This window comes from Balearica regulorum, chromosome Z, assembly GCF_011004875.1.
Source record: "Balearica regulorum gibbericeps isolate bBalReg1 chromosome Z, bBalReg1.pri, whole genome shotgun sequence".
In the NCBI taxonomy this organism is placed as follows: Eukaryota; Metazoa; Chordata; class Aves; order Gruiformes; family Gruidae; genus Balearica; species Balearica regulorum.
In genome coordinates, this window is record NC_046220.1 from 27,762,020 (window position 1) to 27,779,146 (window position 17,127).

Here is a 17,127-nt window from a genome sequence, read left to right on the forward strand (position 1 = left end):
TCCGGCGGGCCGCAGCTCACCGATAGCCCTCGAAAGCCACTCGCGTCTCGCTCCACTGTGTGTCACGGCGGCGGCGGCGGAAGAGCGTGCAGAGCCCAGCTCTCCGCAGAAGCTGCGCCGCCCCGACCACTCACGGTAATGGGGCTCCCTGCAAGTGCCGGGAGCAGCGCCACCGGCCAGGCTTCCGGCCCATGCGCGGTCCTGCCCGTGCCCAAAGGCGCCGGGGTGACCGCTGCCCCCGCACGTGCAGGACGCTCCGCCCGCCCCTCTGCCGCGCCTTGCGGGATGCGGCTGCTGACCGGCGCTGTCGTAACGGGCGCAGAGAGTTCAAGGGGGGGGACGGGACCAGGCAGTGTGGCGGCCGGAGAGCCGGTACAAGGTCGGCCCCGTTTTGGGTCCGGTGGAGAAAATGCTGTGCGTTTGTGTGTGTCCTGGAGAAGTGGTCGTGGAGCGGGCGGCACATCGCTACGGAATAGGAGCTTTCGTCGCTTTGCGCGGGTGCCCGCAGCGGTCCCAGCGGCGCCGCTGCGGGGCGCAGGGGTAGGCGGCCGCCGGAGGCGTAGCGGAAGTTACTAAAGCAATCAGTGCTTGGCGGGGTCCCTCTGCCAGTGAAGGGACTTGCCCTCTGAAGATTGTTTTTTGTTGTTTCCCAAGCATCTGAGACTCATTTCTTGGAGTAGAGTTTTGTACTGTTCTGTTTTGTGTGTTTGATGGGAAACCAAAACGCGTTTTTCATGTTCAAATAACCTTCATTTTTGTAGCAAAATCTTAAGCTTCTTTAAAACTAGTCTTGATTACTAGAATAAGATTTCACTGGGGATGTGTGGGACTAAGATTTTGTTGGCAATAACAATGTCATACTAAATACAAGAATTTTAATGTTGTGTCCATACTTTTGGTGATAATGTTGCTTATCTGTATAGCATTGAACTTAATTCTTTTACTTAAATCCTTTTCCTAATGGTGGAAATGTTTTCAGGCATTTTTCTTTTCTTTTTTTAACTTAGTTGACAAAATGACAAACTTTGAAAAGAATTTCCATCACGACATGATCTCTCAACTGCATAATTTTGCTGCTGCTGGAGATGGAGCCAAACTGAAAGCACTGCTGAGTCATTCTCCATCACTTCTCAATGCACCTTCAGATAATGGCTGGACAGCTCTGATGTATGGTGCCAGAAATGGACACCTTGAGGTTGTGCAGATTCTTCTTGAAGAAGGGTAAGCTGTTTGGTAGATCCAATTGAAGAGCTCTAACCTGAATCCCCTTCTGCCCATTTCATCTTGATCTCAGAAAAGTAAATTTACATAACAGATAGTGGAAGAATTGTCAGAGTTAAAACTCAGGAAAATATACTCTGTGTCTGTTTATAACTGGATTCTGCTATTGCGTCATGCTTTCCATATTTGCTAGAAACTCTTTAAAAGTTATGAGCATCTCTAAAATTATGGCCTTGATCTTCAAGGATATATTGTCACTCCTCCCAGAGACCAACAGAATAGAACAAAGTTTGTATCCCATTCCAATGACTTTACTTAGTGTAAATTTGGTATATTTGATTGTTCCGCTTCAACTTTTTCTCCTAAATTTATTTGTAATCCACGTGCATGTACATTACAGTGCAGAATGTTTGCTGAGGTACTGGCTGTTAAGTGGGACATGACACACACAGCTTTACCAAAGTTACTGACTGATGAATTTAATTTCTTTCTTAATTTTTTGACAATTCACTTACTCCTTCCTCGAGGAGCTGTCATGTTATTTTCTTCATTCAGTATGACACCAAGCATGTTTATTGCTTGTCAAAAACTTGCTATCATATTTGTTGCCTATCTTCAAGTCCACTGTTGTGCTTCTAGATTTTCAAGACACTAAGAAAAGCAAAGAATGCTTCAAAGTTCTTGAGGCCCCAGAGAAGATTCTTCTGAAGCCTGAATAAAGTCAGGATCCAAATATTTCAAATGGAAAGCATTTCAAAATGAAGGGTGAGAGTCAGGTGTTGCGGTTCAACAGGGTTCAACTGAGCTCTATGTTAATCAAGCCCAGTCTGTTCCTTTCTGCACCCCTAATTACAGAAACAAGCAAGTTTAGCACATTCTGTAGTCACGAGTCATCTGAAGGCTCCAGTGATCATCCCACCCCCCCCCTTTTTTTTTTTTTCTTTTTTTCAGTCCTACCCAAATGCTATGTCCTCTGCTGGATCTCAGGATGAAGCGTCAGATGAACCACTGTTTTGTACTGTAATCAGTACATTCCAGCAGGTAGAGGAGTATCTGAGTGACAGATTCTGTGGATTGAAATCATCTGTGTATTGAGGATTTGTTTGAGATTTTGGGGAATTTACCAGTTTGGTAAACAGGATAACAAGTTTTTAAGTTATACTTACTGTAAACAAAGAGTGAATATCCACTTGTAAGTGTCCTTTTCAGGGCCCTTCTCTTAGGCAACTGAATATATTTCCTAAGGTTATACTGTGGTTTCATTGGTCTCATTTCATCTCATTATTATTAATCATAATAATCATTTGGACAAATACAGTTGCTGGATACATAAATATGAATGTCTATGAAGGTACTATTATGTAATGTTCCAGAGGTTAATCCTGGAAAGCTAGTCAATTTTTTTTATATTCATACATCTTTGAGAAAAGCTACAGGAAATGTTTGTAGACTGGAATAAAAGATCTTGGTGATCTAGAGTTCAGGCCACTGTTGTGGACACTGAATAGCAGCCTGATCACAGTCTGCAGGTATCTGAGCAGATAGAAGGTGGAATTCAGTGGCTGAGAGAGAAGAAATTAAGTAAGAAATTAGATTTTGCATAAACAATACTTAATCTTTAAAAATAAATGGGCAACAGTAGTTTCTTTTGCACCAAAATTTGTAAATTAAGTTTTGAATGCTCTTCTAAAACATACTGAAACTCCCTCAAAAACTATTCAGGTTAATATAAAATCTCAAATCAAAAAAGCCTTCATCAGCATGCACAGCATCTTCTGTTTTAAAAGAAGATGCTGTGCACTAGCATCTTCTAGTTTTAAAAACTGATGAGTCTTGCCCCACATCTACTGTATAATTTGTAGTTTACAGTGAAATTTCTGTTTTAGTTATCCGAGTTAAAATTGACAAAAAATAAAAGTGCATTAGTTTTGACCTCCTAATCAACCCCTATCTATTTCAGCTTTTTAAATTTTTTTTTGTTAATATTTAAATATATATCATGAGGTAATGTTTCCTCATCTGTGTGATTTTGCAGGCATTTTGGTAACAAAGAGATCCTCACAGGGATCAGCACCACAGTTGTAAGGGTGCTATTTCTCTCACTAAGCAGAGGCTGTATTCTTGATTCTTATTTAATGGTAAATATTTTCTTGTAAATGTTTTGATGCTGCTTTCAGCAGCTTCTAAAAAGTAATGCTAGTTAAACTGCTTTTTTTTATATTACTGGTTATTCAGAAGAGACCTGTAGCCTGGCTATCAAAGTTCTATTTGTAAATGATCTTGAGCCTTTTTTTTTTTTTTTTTTTAATGATGCATTGTGTAGGATTGTAATTAATTTATCGCTGTTGCAGGAACTTTGGTAAGTGATATCTGGAGTGGATCAACAAAAATGTGGGATCTGGCCTTAGCAAAAGAATATGAAGTATGATTACTTTTTATTATCATAATGCTAAGTGTTTAGCCTAAGAGTGCCCCAGTATAAATGGAGTGTCCAAAAGTTCTTGCACCTTAATAGTATCAGATGTATATCCTGTATCAGGACTCTTCCTAAACATATTTACCCTGGTAACCACTGTTCTGTTCTCTTTCTCTAGGTGCGACAGGTCCATCGTTAATAAATCAAGGCAGACGGCTCTGGACATTGCTAAATTTTGGGGGTACAAGCATATAGCTAATTTGTTGGCTAATGTGAAGGGTGGGCAGAGGCCTAATTTTCTGTCAAATGAAGTGAAAGAATATGAAAATTATTTTGGCTTGACACTTCTGGACAGAAGGAGTGATAAAAGAACAGATTCCAAGTGGCTAAGCAAAAAACAAAGCCACCCAACTACAGTATACATCCTCTTCTCAAATCTCAGTCCTTTCGTTACTTTGGGTGGGGGAATAGAGAGCTCCCAGCAGCCAGAAGTAAAGCTTTGCAGGCTGTACCACAAGGATGTGGAGCAGTGCATGAACAAAACTGAAGAAGGCACCTTGATTTTTCTTGGAGTTGAACTTCAGTTTCACATGAACCCGCTGGCTGCTTGCAATGGAAGAGTTGTGCAAGACGATGAAGAGGATGGGTTAGTTGCTTGGTTTGCTCTTAGTGTAGATTCTGCTTCTGCTGAGAAATTTAAACAGAAGCATGAGGACTGTTACTTTCTTCACCCACCAATGCCAGCACTACTGCAGCTACCTGAAAAAGAGGCTGGTAAGATGTGTAAAATGCAATAGTTAACAAATGTGAAATCAGAAAGATATGCTTTGGGATTCACTGAGATATAATGCAAGGACAAACCACTGCAAAGGAATCAGGTATTTTTAGAGACTTTAGAAACATTTTAATTTTAAAAGTCTGTCAGTGGTTTTGTGAAGAATTTTGTATGTAAGAACACGTGTGGTTGCAAAGTGCTGACATCTACAATGGCAAGTATTAGACTGTAAAATCTGTTGTTCATCATGGTTTTATAAATGGTACCATGTGCACTAATGTTCTAATATGAAGGGAAAAAACTGTGATTACTGAATTTTCATTGCAAGAAATGAAATGAGTTAGAGTGTGTTGGATACTCAGAAGGAAACACTGTGAGCAAGTGTTGGAAAGTCAGGATCTCAAAGTGACTGAATGTCATTATGGACATGTTAACAACTGCTGTTGTAACAATTTTGCTTTTATAGAAGGATAAAGGACAAGCTTGACTTGCAGCTGAAGCTTAAATGGAACAGTGCATTATTATGTCAATACTTGTAGTAGCCATAAAATGGCCATCTGAAAAAGGTGTGATAAATAATTCTGGCACTTTGCCCAGACAGAGTAACATCTCTGAGAAACAGGGTATATTGATCTGAATTAATTTGTTTCTGTAGCTGCATAGTACTGTGTTCTATTGCATGTGCTGTGCTACAAAGAAAAAGATCTGAATAACTCATATTGTTCAACTTCTTTTGTAGTAGATTGCAATTCAAGCCATAGTCTTACTTTGATTTTTGTTTTAAACTTTACTACTTGCTTTTTCTATACTGTTAAAAGCTTGCATGAATTAGTATTTAATTTTGTGTATTTTCAATGTATTCCTTTACAGGAGTAGTAGCCCAGGCTAGATCTGTTCTTGCATGGCACAACCGCTACCAATTCTGCCCAACATGTGGGAGCGCAACCAAGATTGAAGAAGGGGGTTACAAGAAAACTTGCTTAAAAGAAGATTGTCCCAGTCTCCAAGGTGTTCACAACACATCATATCCAAGAGTTGGTGAGAATATTGTAGGATAAACTTGGTCAAAAGCAGCTTGTTTGTTTTATTATATACATGTAAATCAATTTCTTTTTAGTTATTTCAATTGCTTGCTTCTGTCTGAGGTCTTACATTCTTGTGTCTCCCCAGAGTATGTGTGTCTCAGTTCTGTTTAAGTAGTTCAGGTTTCTCTTTCTTGCAGTAGTCTGTGACAAAGAATTGCTGTGACAATACCAATCTTTATTGGAATGGAGTAATATCAATTATAAGTTCCAACAACATAAATGAGATATCAACAATATAAAGTGTCACATTTTACTCTGATCACCTTTCCTTCCCCTACCCTGTCCTCTTTTCTGCAGTTGTAGTTCTGGGTGTTTTATGTTTTATTTCTGACTTTCATGTTCCTTTACATGCTCTAAATATATCTTTGTAATAATCAAAGCAATCCTGCCATATTCTTCTGTCTTACGGACTATAGTGAAGTTTCCAAAAATACTAGTGGCCATTTCTTCACAGTCTCTAGCACAACAAACTTCGGATTATATAGGAAAGACTGATGAACCAGCATTTTCTACTGATGCCTTTCTCTGAAGAAGGTTTACGGAGAGCAACTCTGCATATGCTACACTATGCCATGAGGCAGAAATCTTTAGGCAGGACAACAATTTTTGAAATTATTGTTTATAGTGGTTGCTGAATCAAGCGTTTTCATACAGAGAAAATACTGGTGTATTGGACCAAAAAACCCATCAAAAACAACAGCAAGAGAAAAAATATTTAAAGGCAGAGGTAGATAGACAAAACCACAAAACATTGAGATACTTAAGAGCTAGATAAAAAAGGGAAAAAAAATCGTAGATGAAACAGTGTGCAGAAAGGCATGACAGAAAGAATTATACAAATAGGAGAAAATACTAAGCAAGAAAGAAAAAGATACATAAAATGACTAGAAGTGAGAAAGTAGATAAAAGTGCAACATCAGATGAGAGATTGATAGCAAATAGTCAACAAAGTCAAAGGTGGAAAGTTCAGTCAGTATTTACATTGTAACTAGAGCATCTGGCTCTCCTTTGGTATTGCGGTCAAAGGTACGTTCTTCAAACCTGTGTGTGTAGAGGAGGTGATAGTAAATTCTTTTGCTGCAGAAATTATTGCTATCTGCTGAATGCATAGCTAGGTTAGTATTACCGATACTCTCAATAGATTGTGTGCTTTGGTTGCAGGTAACTTATGTTCTGCTTTTCAAGGCTTGGCTAGTAAACTGCATCTACTAAGCATGTATGTTGCAAAACAAAATAAACAGATACCTTGCACAGGAAAAAAAAGCAAAGTGAAATTAAATAACAACTTGCTGTAGGCATCTATACAATACTGATTTCAATCACTTAAAGGTATCTTATTTATATTGACATGCATTGATGTCAAATAGGCTGAAATTTATTACTGCTTTTAAGTCCCTTAAATGTTCAAATATACTCCTTTCATGTCCCTTACAGATCCTGTTGTGATAATGCAAGTCATCCATCCAGATGGCAACCGCTGCCTTTTAGGTAGGCAGAAGAGGTTTCCCTCAGGAATGTTTACCTGTCTTGCTGGATTTGTAGAACCTGGTGAGTAGTTCCATTTTCCCTTACCAAATGGATTTTCTCACATATCAGTATTGTACCTTGAAAGTAATATAGAAATATGTTTGGTGTTATGGGAAATAAATGTTTTTACTTCCTGTTAGATAAGTTGTTATAATAAAAATGCCTATTCTGTACTTTCCAGCAGTTGATTTATTAAAAAAAAAAAAGAAAAAAAACAACTTGAGTAAATAAAATTTAAATTTAGTTTTCTTATCATGCACTCTTAAATCACATATTTAAGTGAAAAAACATTTTGAAAACACTTACAAGGTCCTTTCTTTGGTGATACTTAGCAAGGGATTTTAGCATAGGACAAATAGGAGTTAAAGTATAACTTAAAGTTAACATAAAGTTAAGCATATGCTTATGTGTTTAGGACCTGATTGATTATATGGAAGATAAGCAGAAATTGTATCATTTTGAAAGAGATATTTTGCTGGCTGTGTTCAGCAGTAGTAGCTGGAATTACTTAGTAGCTGCAGAACAATTTGCAAAACATTCTCATATTTGGAATACATCTTAATCACCAGTGAAATTATAGCGTATATATTCGGTAACTGTGTGTAGGTGAAATATGGTGACAGCATGAATAAGTTTATTCAGGTGTCATTTGAAAAAACTCAAGAAGTTTATTTCTTCACTTCTTTGTTTCTCCTGCCAGCCTTACTACTTTCTGATACTCAATTCAAGTATATAAACTGAAATTTAAATGTGGCTGATCATCTTATTAGCTTCTAATCGGCTGAACGTAGCTGTTCTCTCTCTGTCTGATTTAATGAACCTGTAATCCATGGTTACAACACAGTACATGTAGGCATATGTAAGCCTATGACCATCAACATTCCATGTATACATCTAGCAATTTTCCATGAATATGGAAGTAAAGCTTTCCATTGCAGTGTAAGTTTGGAGAATTGTCTGTATGTGAATACAATGAATGAGTCAGGCAAAGTGAATAATACAATGCAGAAATGTGTGCAAGTCGTCTTAAGTCTCTTTTTTTTACTGTTGTCATTTTAAATACTGATTTTTCAAGTTGTATTACATGCTGTTACAATCATACTTAAAATCTAAAAATTAATGCTATTTATAAACAAACAGCATTTCAGAAGTAATTAAAGGAACAATCTATTTCCTACCCAATTTTTGACATTTTAGGTGTGGTAATAATAGTTTGTGTTTATAATAAATTATCAATTCAGGAAATAAAAATTACATTGGAGAAATCATCATACTTTGAAAATAAAGTTCCATTTTGCTTCAGTGGCTAGTTTTACCTTACTAGATGTCAGTATCTTGTACTTAAGGTCTGTGCCTGGATCTGTGACCTAGATCTCTATAGATAATTGTCTGGGTGTCGTGGTTGTCCTGGTTCTGGCAAGGATAGAGTTAATTTCACAAGGAGCCAGGACAGGTGAGCCAAGCCATTCCATACCATGTGATGCTCACCATAAAAGGGGGCTAGTCTAGTCGGGCAGGGGCAGGCTCGGCGTGGCTCCGGGACAGGCTGAGCATCTGGTCAGTGGTGGGATCGGTAAATCGTCCTCTGTTATCACCCATTGTTACTATCTGTTATCACTACTGTTGTTGATTGTTTCCCTCTCCCTTGCTGTCCCAGTAAACTGCCCTTATCCCAACCCTCGAGGCTTTGCCGTTGTTTTTCCGTTCTCCTCCCCATCCCGCTGGGGGAGGGGTGAGCGAGCAGCGCGTGGCACTTAGCTACCGGCTGGGGCTAAACCACGTCATTGGTTTTACCCCAGCTGGCAGCTGACCACCACACAGCCACTTGCTCACTCCCCCTCATCGGGATGGAGGAGAGAACTGGAAAAGTTAAAGTGAGAAAACTCCTGGGTTGAGATAAAGACCGTTTAATAGGTAAAGCAAAAGCTGCGTACACAAGCAAAGCATGGAATTCATTCACCACTTCCCGTGGGCTGGCAGGTGTTCAGCCATCTCCAGGAAAGCAGGGCTCTGTCACACGTAACGGTTACTTGGGAAGACAAACGCCGTCACTCTGAACACTGCCACCTTCCCCCAGGCTCCTTATAAACTTAGCATGATGTCATATGGTGTGGAATATCCCTTTGGTCAGTTTGGGTCACCTGTCCTGTCTGTGTCTCCTCCCAGCTTCTTGTGCACCCCCAGCCATCCTGCTGGCAGGGCAGTGCAAGAAGCAGAAAAGGCCTTGGCCCCGTGTAAGCACTGCTCAACAACAGGTCCATAGAACAAAAACATCTCTATATTATCAATGCTGTCTCCAGCACAAATCCAAAACATATCCCCACACTAGCTACTATGAAGAAAATCAATCCTGTCAGCTGCAACCAGGACACTAGGGCAGTTTCAAATCTTTTGAGTCAGTTCAAAACACAGGATGTAATCATTGCTTGCAGTATTTTCATCTGCTGCTTGTTCTTTGCCCTTTTTGATCAGGCGAAACAATAGAAGATGCTGTTCGAAGAGAAGTAGAAGAGGAGGCTGGAGTGAAAGTTGGCCATGTTCAGTATGTCTCTTGTCAACCATGGCCAATGCCCTCCTCCCTGATGATTGGCTGCTTAGCTGTTGCGGTGTCTACAGAAATTAGAGTTGACAAGAATGAAATAGAGGATGCCCGCTGGTTTACTAGAGAACAGGTAAAGTTCAATTTAATTTCCGTCTTGTATTGATTAGTCTGTGACTGTATTGGTATTGGCATACAATACATACTTGCTTTTTCCAGCAAGTTGAATGAGTACATATACTCTTAGTTTTATCATACTGCTACAATTGCTTTATATTGTAATTGTAGATGACACACAAGCAGAGAAAAGCAGATATTCACGATAATTTCTGAGTCACTGGTCCATTTTATGACGTTTTTGCTAGTTAGCTCTTCATCTTTTCCTTATGGGAGATATCCAAGTTATTGTTATTTTAACCCACTTTCCTAGTAAGCCTGCGCTTTTCGTTTTGGCAGAAGTAGTATTTAATAGCATTCATCATCTGAGTTTCTCCAAACAAGCATGCTACAAGATTTGCTGGGGGGCGGGGGGGGAAGGTTTAGGTAAAAACTCTGGGAATTGATTAGTTTGAACTTTTTCCATGCAGTATGATTTTAATACTCTGGTATTAAATGCAGTTACTATGCATTAATAGGAAATTCTGCACTAAGCTTTCCTGAGTATTTAAAATACAGTCAAATAAAAGAGGGGAAAAAGACACTCATAGAAAGAGATATAAGTTCATGAGTGGAAAAAGGAAAGATTGCTGACACAACATAAACTTCACAGGTTTTTCCACAGGCTACTTATGAGCTAAACTTTTAATAACACTGTACTTCTGCCTAGCAGTTGCATGTCAACTGTGGAAGTCAATTGGAAGGCAAAGTTAGTCACCTACTATCTCAGTGTATTCCTGACAAAAATGACAGCATTATTTTAAATGAGTACCAGTTCTGAATACAGCTAGTCACATGCAGATTGGTCTAGACTTGGAAATAAATGTACTTCAGAAATATACTAAACTAAAAGCGTACTTCCATGTTGTTAGCAACTGCTTCAGAAAAACAACAAAACACATTTCCTTCTGCACTACATGTGGGAAAAAAAAAAGAATATTTTATGGAACAGTGTAGAGCACCATCTGGTGGTCCTTACCATAAGGAGGCTTCACAAAAACCTTTACTAATATCAACAGTCAGTCTCCACAGTTTTAATAGAAAGTATCCTTTGGGGCACATTTGAGCTCAAAAATGTCAGAATTCACACAGAATACGGTGTGGGTTTTTCTCTCCATCTGTCTTGGAGAATCTGGTAGTAGCTTTTTAATAGCTATAGTAATAATAGACTGATAATCATAATAAGGTAATTCCTGCATTAATACAATGTTACATTCCATATAGTTTATAATATTGTCTTCTAAAGAAACAAAATCTGTCTTTATTACAGGTCATCGAAGTTCTCATCAAAGGAAATCAGCGTTCTTTTTTTGTACCACCAAGTCAAGCTATTGCACACCAGTTGATAAAACATTGGATTGGAATGAATGCTAATCTTTAATTCAAATAATTGATTTCTTTAAGTTAAATTATGTTCTCTAGTAAATGCTAAATTAGGAATAAATTACAAATAATTATCTAGTAAATGTGCAACCACATGAATCTTTGAGCCTTTCCTTTGTTTCCTGAGCTAAACTATGCAAACCTGTGTAGCTGTTTTCAGATCTGAGTTAGAACTCAACAGCAATGCAGTGATCACCCCAAGCAAGCAAGCAAGCAAGCAATAGGTAAAATTGGTACATTGTTGGGCACAGGCTGCTTTTTCGTTTTAGAATCAAATTATTGTGCCTTTAGCTATTATGCTCTTAATGTTTGATTTGGTCTTTCATGTCCCCCACTGGAAGGAGTCATAGAATCATAGAATGGTTAGGGTTGGAAGGGACCTCAAAGATCATCTAGTTCCAGCCCCCCTGTTGCGGGCAGGGATGCCCTCCACAAAGGAATGACACAACATAAGGGACATCTCACATCCCTGCTCTACATATCTCATTCCCTAGTCTTCAGAGTCATAATTGTGTCTTTCCGACATCGGTAGAAGTCTTGTTAAAACTAAGAGGTTCATTCTTTGTAGACCAGATTTCAAAGCCTGATTACTTCTTGAAAATATGTTCTTCATCACTGCACAATTTCAAAGTAGTGCAATATTGCCATGATGTGCTGAGGCATGAACACATAGCCTGTGTACAGTGCCATTCCAACAAGGGAAACTAGCATAGAATTGAAGACGGTGCGCTCCCAGGGCTCCAGTGTGTAGAGCACGGTGACCAGCAGATACTGGTAGTACAGCCACGACATCTGCTTCCAGGCCAAGCCCAACACCATGGCGCGGTCCACGCTCTCCCCGCCAACGTTACAAAGAGGCCTGACCTTGCCTGCTGTTTAAATTCTGTGTTTACATCCTCTTGTTTTGTCTTAATTATTTCTTCCTCATTTTTTCCTGCCTCCATTCTTTAAATTCTGCCTGGCACAAAAATCAACATTCAGTGCTGAAAGCCTTATCAACAATGGTTGTTTTTAAGCTAATAGCATACTTAAATGGTGAGTACATAGTATTTTGTATCTTTTACGTTAATAGCCCTCTAAGTAGAATATTTACTCCTCCAGTCTGATTTGGCCTGCACTTACCCAATTGTACATCAGCCTGAATTTAAACTTGTAACACAATACTCTGCTTATGAAAAAAGTATTGGAGAACCATCCCAAAAAGCCTAAATATTAGAGATTTTTATAAGATAATAATGTACTTATTGACCCGAGACAGTGAGTTATTTCATTCTGTGATAATTAGAAATGGAACTGTAGAGTGATGGAGGAGAAAAGTAGATTAATTAAACAAGACATAGTATCTCAAAATACGTACATTGGAGACACTAAGATTGTTACTGCTATTAAGAATTTTACAGTTGAAAGAAATATATCAACCCCAGCTGTAAGACTGGGAAAGCAATATATGAATTAAAATATTTAATTATGTATATTTAATGTTACAGTCCGGATTTGTGCCTTAATTTATTGTGTTATTTGTATTCTTTCAAAATGGAAGGTTCTAAAAGTATACTGGTTTTATTATTAATGTCATTATGTAATGATTCAGTAGCAGTCATTGCAGTGATATAAAAAGAAATGCAAATGACCAGAAGGAAATACAGTGATAGTCATAAATACTAACTTTCTATCATACGGTAGTTTGTTTATTCAGAGTAATTTAAATATTTTTAAATCAATGAAAGATGTCAGATTTGTTTCAATATTCTCTGCAAACTGGAATGAGTAAAAATGTTTTATAAATCCTTACAGTTCTTTCTTTTCATCCAGTGTTATACTGTGCTCCACAGGATTTTTATTTTTTTTATTTTTTTTTTAAAGACAGTGCATATCAAACTTTAAAGCAAGAAGCATTTCTGACGGTCTTGGAACAGCTGACAAACCACTACGTTGCTTCATTCTCTCCCTTGTTTCAGCTATACCTACAAATGAAGAAAATCATGTTATCTGTTGAGCTATCTGGAAATGAGAAGGAAGCAATACACTGCTTCCCTTAAAAATTGGTTTTGCAGAGAAGGGGAAGTATGAAAAGATGTCATGGACCACAGCTACCAGCAGGATTACATGTTGTCAGTGGAATTATTCTTTTAAAAAAATTTTGGGGCAGAAGGAAGCCTTATTGCAGGTTGTTCATACAAGTTAAGGAGAACATTGGACAGTATGCGAATAATAGTGGAAGATAAGCAATGGAAGGAATTTTTAAGTACTTGTATGATGATTACACATTAAGAAAGGTGAACAGGGAAGGAATGAGGAGCAGATGGAGGAGAGAGGATAAAGCAAAGAGCAAATACAGATAGCGTAAAGATAAATAATTTATCACATTGAGGTAACTAAAAATACATGTATAAGACCCATTCTAATGTTTTTCATGTAGGGAGTTATGTTGGGTTTCTATAGATATGGGTTTGTAACTGTGAAACTCAGAAAAAAGGTATCCATAACCAATACTGATACTAAGAATCTGACTTTTTTAATTGAAAATCTATATAAACAATATATATATATGCAATTACAATGCTAATAAATAATTTGAAAAATTTCATTTTACTGCATGACACAAGCAGAAAAAGGATAGTTAGAAAAAGAAAACAACACTAATGATCTCTGAGAGTAACATTTTCATGATGTTTCAGTTCTGATAACATCTGGTGTTGCAACAATTTTTATTATATATAAATTTTCAAAAGCTGAACCAACAGTCCTTTTTTAAGCTTCTCTTTTTCCCTCCCTAAGAGATAAACCATTCACAGAGAAGATGACAAACACCCCTTGTTTAAGAAAACTAATTTGATAACTTTAACCTGTTATTAATAGTGAAATTTTTCCTTTTTTTGCTTAATTTGATGACTTTGTAGGTTGTAGGATTGAGTTTTAGTTTAAAAATATCTATCCATAGAAATTTTCTGAAGGATAGTTATTGTTTGCAGATTACATATGAAGTATCTAATTGAAAAGCCAAATGCTGTAGTTATTTAGCAACTAGAGCAATTTAGAAAAGTGCCAAATTAAATTTAGCAACACTTAAACAGAGAGTACAGTAATTCTGACCAGAGTGTGGTCAGGCCAACAGTTCTGTAAGATTTGAGTTGTATGCCTTATCCAAAAGACTGCAGCTTTGCAAGCAGGCTCTTTCTTGCCACTAAAGTTAATGCAGTACATTATGAAAATGTTATTCCTTAAACCATTAAAAATAGAGGGGTTTTGTTCACGCTGTGTAATAATGATCTCTCATTGTCTTCTTTGCTTCTACAATGGCACTAGAGCAAGAGTACATGTAGATGTACAAGACAGAAAATCATGGAGAAGTCTTTTCTCCCAATTTGCCTGTACACTAATGAGAATTAAGTTCTATTCAGTATATAATTTGTAAATATTCTGTATTTTATCTGGTTTTGAAATTATAATTTACAAATAATAGAAATAGCAATTTAATAAAGTGCAAAAAATAGATGAGGTGTTTAAACACAAAACAAAATGGATACTACTAAACCAAGCTGTAAACTCATGTGGTGTAATGACATCTCATTTAAGCTCATGTAAGTGCAATATTGATTGTGAGATTTTTACAAAATTTGCATTGGTCCCTATAAGCATACTTCTTCTATCTCATTTTTCATATTGGATATGTGTAAACACATGAAAAATAAAATTCCAATGTTGATAGTATAGTATGAACTTTATCTTTTGTATAGGAGTATTGCCAGGTTGGTAAATTATTATCTTGAGTTCTACAACGTGAAGGAAAAAGAGGTGAATGTCAACAGGCTGATTAAAGGTAGACTAATCATGCGGCTTCATGGAATTAAATATACTAATCCGATTCTGAGCTTAGGAGGCAGAAATAGAAAAAAGAAGTGGAGCAAGACTGTGAACAACATTGCTTCCTCTTTTATCTTTAATTTTAATTAGCTAATCTGATTGATTAAGACTTTTCAGACAAACCTGACATTTTGTAAAGCCCTGGTAAGTTATTTTTCTTATCTGTTTTAGCAGTTAAGAGTTGAACAACTAATAGTCCTTTATTACTTCAGTGATTGGAAGGATACATGTATGCAGCGTATCATCGCTGACTGGGGTAGGCAGTACGGAAGTGGGTAAGTCCAAAGGAAGAAAAGAAATTTTAACTTGTTATCCTATTAAGCCTTAGCAAGACAGCCAGCCCATCCTTCATGAGCTTAGAAAAGCAAAGTATTCACAGAGAGTCCATAATAGAAGCATCTGATGAAAATGAATATTGGCTCATAGTAAGTATAAACATCTTTTCTTTTTTCTTTTTTTCTTTTTTTTTTTTTTTTTAACTTACACCCTGTCAGGTAGTATTCTGTAAATACTAATTGTTGTAACTTATCATAGCTTTTATAAAATACAGGATTTCTGCAGGTTATTTTACGTAGTAAATACAGTTTAAAGAATTTTGATTATAGTTCAGTATATTTCAGATCATTTCCTAAATAGAAGCGATTTTTCAAATAGATTTTTCATTGTGAGTAAATAACAATGTTTTTCTAAATGATAGGGATTTCTAAGATGGATTTTTTGATTCCTAAGACTGTATTTGTCATTTTAACATATAGGGACCTAAAGTGCGTAAGCAATCTAACTTTAGAAGTGAAAGCCTACCTGAGTGAACTTCAATTTGCTATCTGTATTATCCTTCTGCAACTAATGTAGACTATGAGGAATGCTATAACAAAACTACAGAATTATTAATCAAGAATGAATATTACGTATTTTTGAGTAGAGAAGCTTACAAACTCAGTTTGCAGCACATAAATAAGCCTGGATAGTAGGGGTTTTTATTCCTACCATTTCATCATCCTGCATGTTAAACTACCTTTGGTAAAGTACTTTCTTCTTCTCTTTAAGGAGAGAAGCATTCTAATGCTGGAGTTCTCACAGTTGTGTAAAGAAATGTAGAAATTTTCTCAACATACCTGCTAAAACTAAAAAAGTATGAAATACTAAACATCCCATTTTTTGTCATTCTAAACCCAAATTACTCCTAATTTATGCAGTATAAATCACTCTTCTGGAGAAACTGACCCTGGAAACTGCATAGTCAGAAAATATGGTGTCTAAGTTTCCCTATTTTAGATGCTGGAAATCAAATCCCGGAAGCGTGGAGAGGGGTTTTTGCCGTTATTACATTCTATGACAAATTAAAGATTTTTCTCAATTTATATTTTGTAGTCACAGACACTCTCAAAATAAAAAGCTACCTCATTTCCAAAGAAAATTGTTACAGTATGCAACTGTTGTGTAGGTCTTTCTTGCTGAGCTGAGTTTCAAGTGTAATCAAAGATTTTGGATTTACATTATTTCTATTAAGATGGACAAATAATTCTGAAGCTCAAAAAAGTTGAATAATTAGGCTTGACAAAGAATTGTAGTACTTCATTGATAGTAATGTCTTTGACTATAGAAATTATATTTCATTAATGTTCATGTGTTATAGTGAGATTCCTGCTAATCTCATGACCTGTTGCCACATCACATCTGAACGGAATTTCACTTACCTGCTGTCATGTTTGATTCTGACAAAGCATGAATTACATGCCAAAACAGAAACAAAAGTGACTAAAAAGCAAGATAGCATACCAAATATCAGAATGACAAACTCACTGACAAGAAAAGGGCTAATCCAGCTAACATTCAAATTTGCATCTTTTCGTTTGGTCTGTAAAACAGGAGTAGCAGAGGTCCAACAATGGAAACAGAAATGACAATTCATGGGATTTTTTTTTTTTTAAATATATTTCCAGAACTTATGTTGAAGACAAAATTAATGTATCCTTTATAACACATATAATGCAAAATAAAGTACATTCTCTATGCCAGTTTTTTAAAATATATTTTTACATACATGCTAACAAATATATGAATATCCATTGCAATAAACTGATAACACTGGAAAAATCAGTAAGTTGAAATATTCATTATATAGTACTTGTGTTAAAATCATCACGTGATCTCTGTATGG

At 36.8% G+C, this 17,127-nt stretch overlaps 2 protein-coding genes across 4 annotated transcripts; one reads left to right on the forward strand and one right to left on the reverse strand.

The window, feature by feature from the left end:
* Positions 1-208: 208 nt before the first annotated feature.
* On the forward strand, positions 209-15,390 carry NUDT12 (nudix hydrolase 12). 3 transcript variants are annotated; one of them, XM_075739307.1, is made up of 8 exons: positions 209-414; positions 1,008-1,221; positions 3,816-4,411; positions 5,283-5,450; positions 6,932-7,045; positions 9,497-9,696; positions 10,990-11,464; positions 11,960-12,917. In XM_075739307.1, exons 2-7 carry the CDS (start codon positions 1,016-1,018, stop codon positions 11,098-11,100), a joined length of 1,395 nt encoding a protein of 464 aa, XP_075595422.1. In that variant the 5' UTR covers positions 209-414; positions 1,008-1,015; the 3' UTR covers positions 11,101-11,464; positions 11,960-12,917. The 3 variants fall into 3 exon arrangements, with proteins under 3 accessions (XP_075595422.1, XP_075595420.1, XP_075595421.1); XM_075739305.1 differs by lacking the exons at positions 209-414; positions 10,990-11,464; positions 11,960-12,917 and adding an exon at positions 15,138-15,390 and having other exon boundaries at positions 715-1,221; XM_075739306.1 differs by lacking the exons at positions 209-414; positions 10,990-11,464; positions 11,960-12,917 and adding an exon at positions 15,141-15,390 and having other exon boundaries at positions 715-1,221.
* On the reverse strand, positions 11,569-11,922 carry LOC104631836 (serine palmitoyltransferase small subunit A). Its single transcript, XM_010308570.2, has one exon. The coding sequence runs from the start codon at positions 11,919-11,921 to the stop codon at positions 11,715-11,717; it is 207 nt and encodes a 68-aa protein (XP_010306872.1). The 5' UTR covers position 11,922; the 3' UTR covers positions 11,569-11,714.
* Positions 15,391-17,127: the final 1,737 nt, after the last annotated feature.

Bases quoted from the DNA above. Each gene is read 5' to 3' on its own strand.
- NUDT12 (XM_075739307.1), top strand. From the start codon at position 1,016: ATGACAAACTTTGAAAAGAATTTCCATCACGACATGATCTCTCAACTG. The intron at 4,412-5,282 runs GTAAGATGTGTA...ATTCCTTTACAG, and splicing joins GCTACCTGAAAAAGAGGCTG to GAGTAGTAGCCCAGGCTAGA. The intron at 9,697-10,989 runs GTAAAGTTCAAT...TCTTTATTACAG, and splicing joins GCTGGTTTACTAGAGAACAG to GTCATCGAAGTTCTCATCAA.
- LOC104631836 (XM_010308570.2), bottom strand. From the start codon at position 11,921: ATGGTGTTGGGCTTGGCCTGGAAGCAGATGTCGTGGCTGTACTACCAG.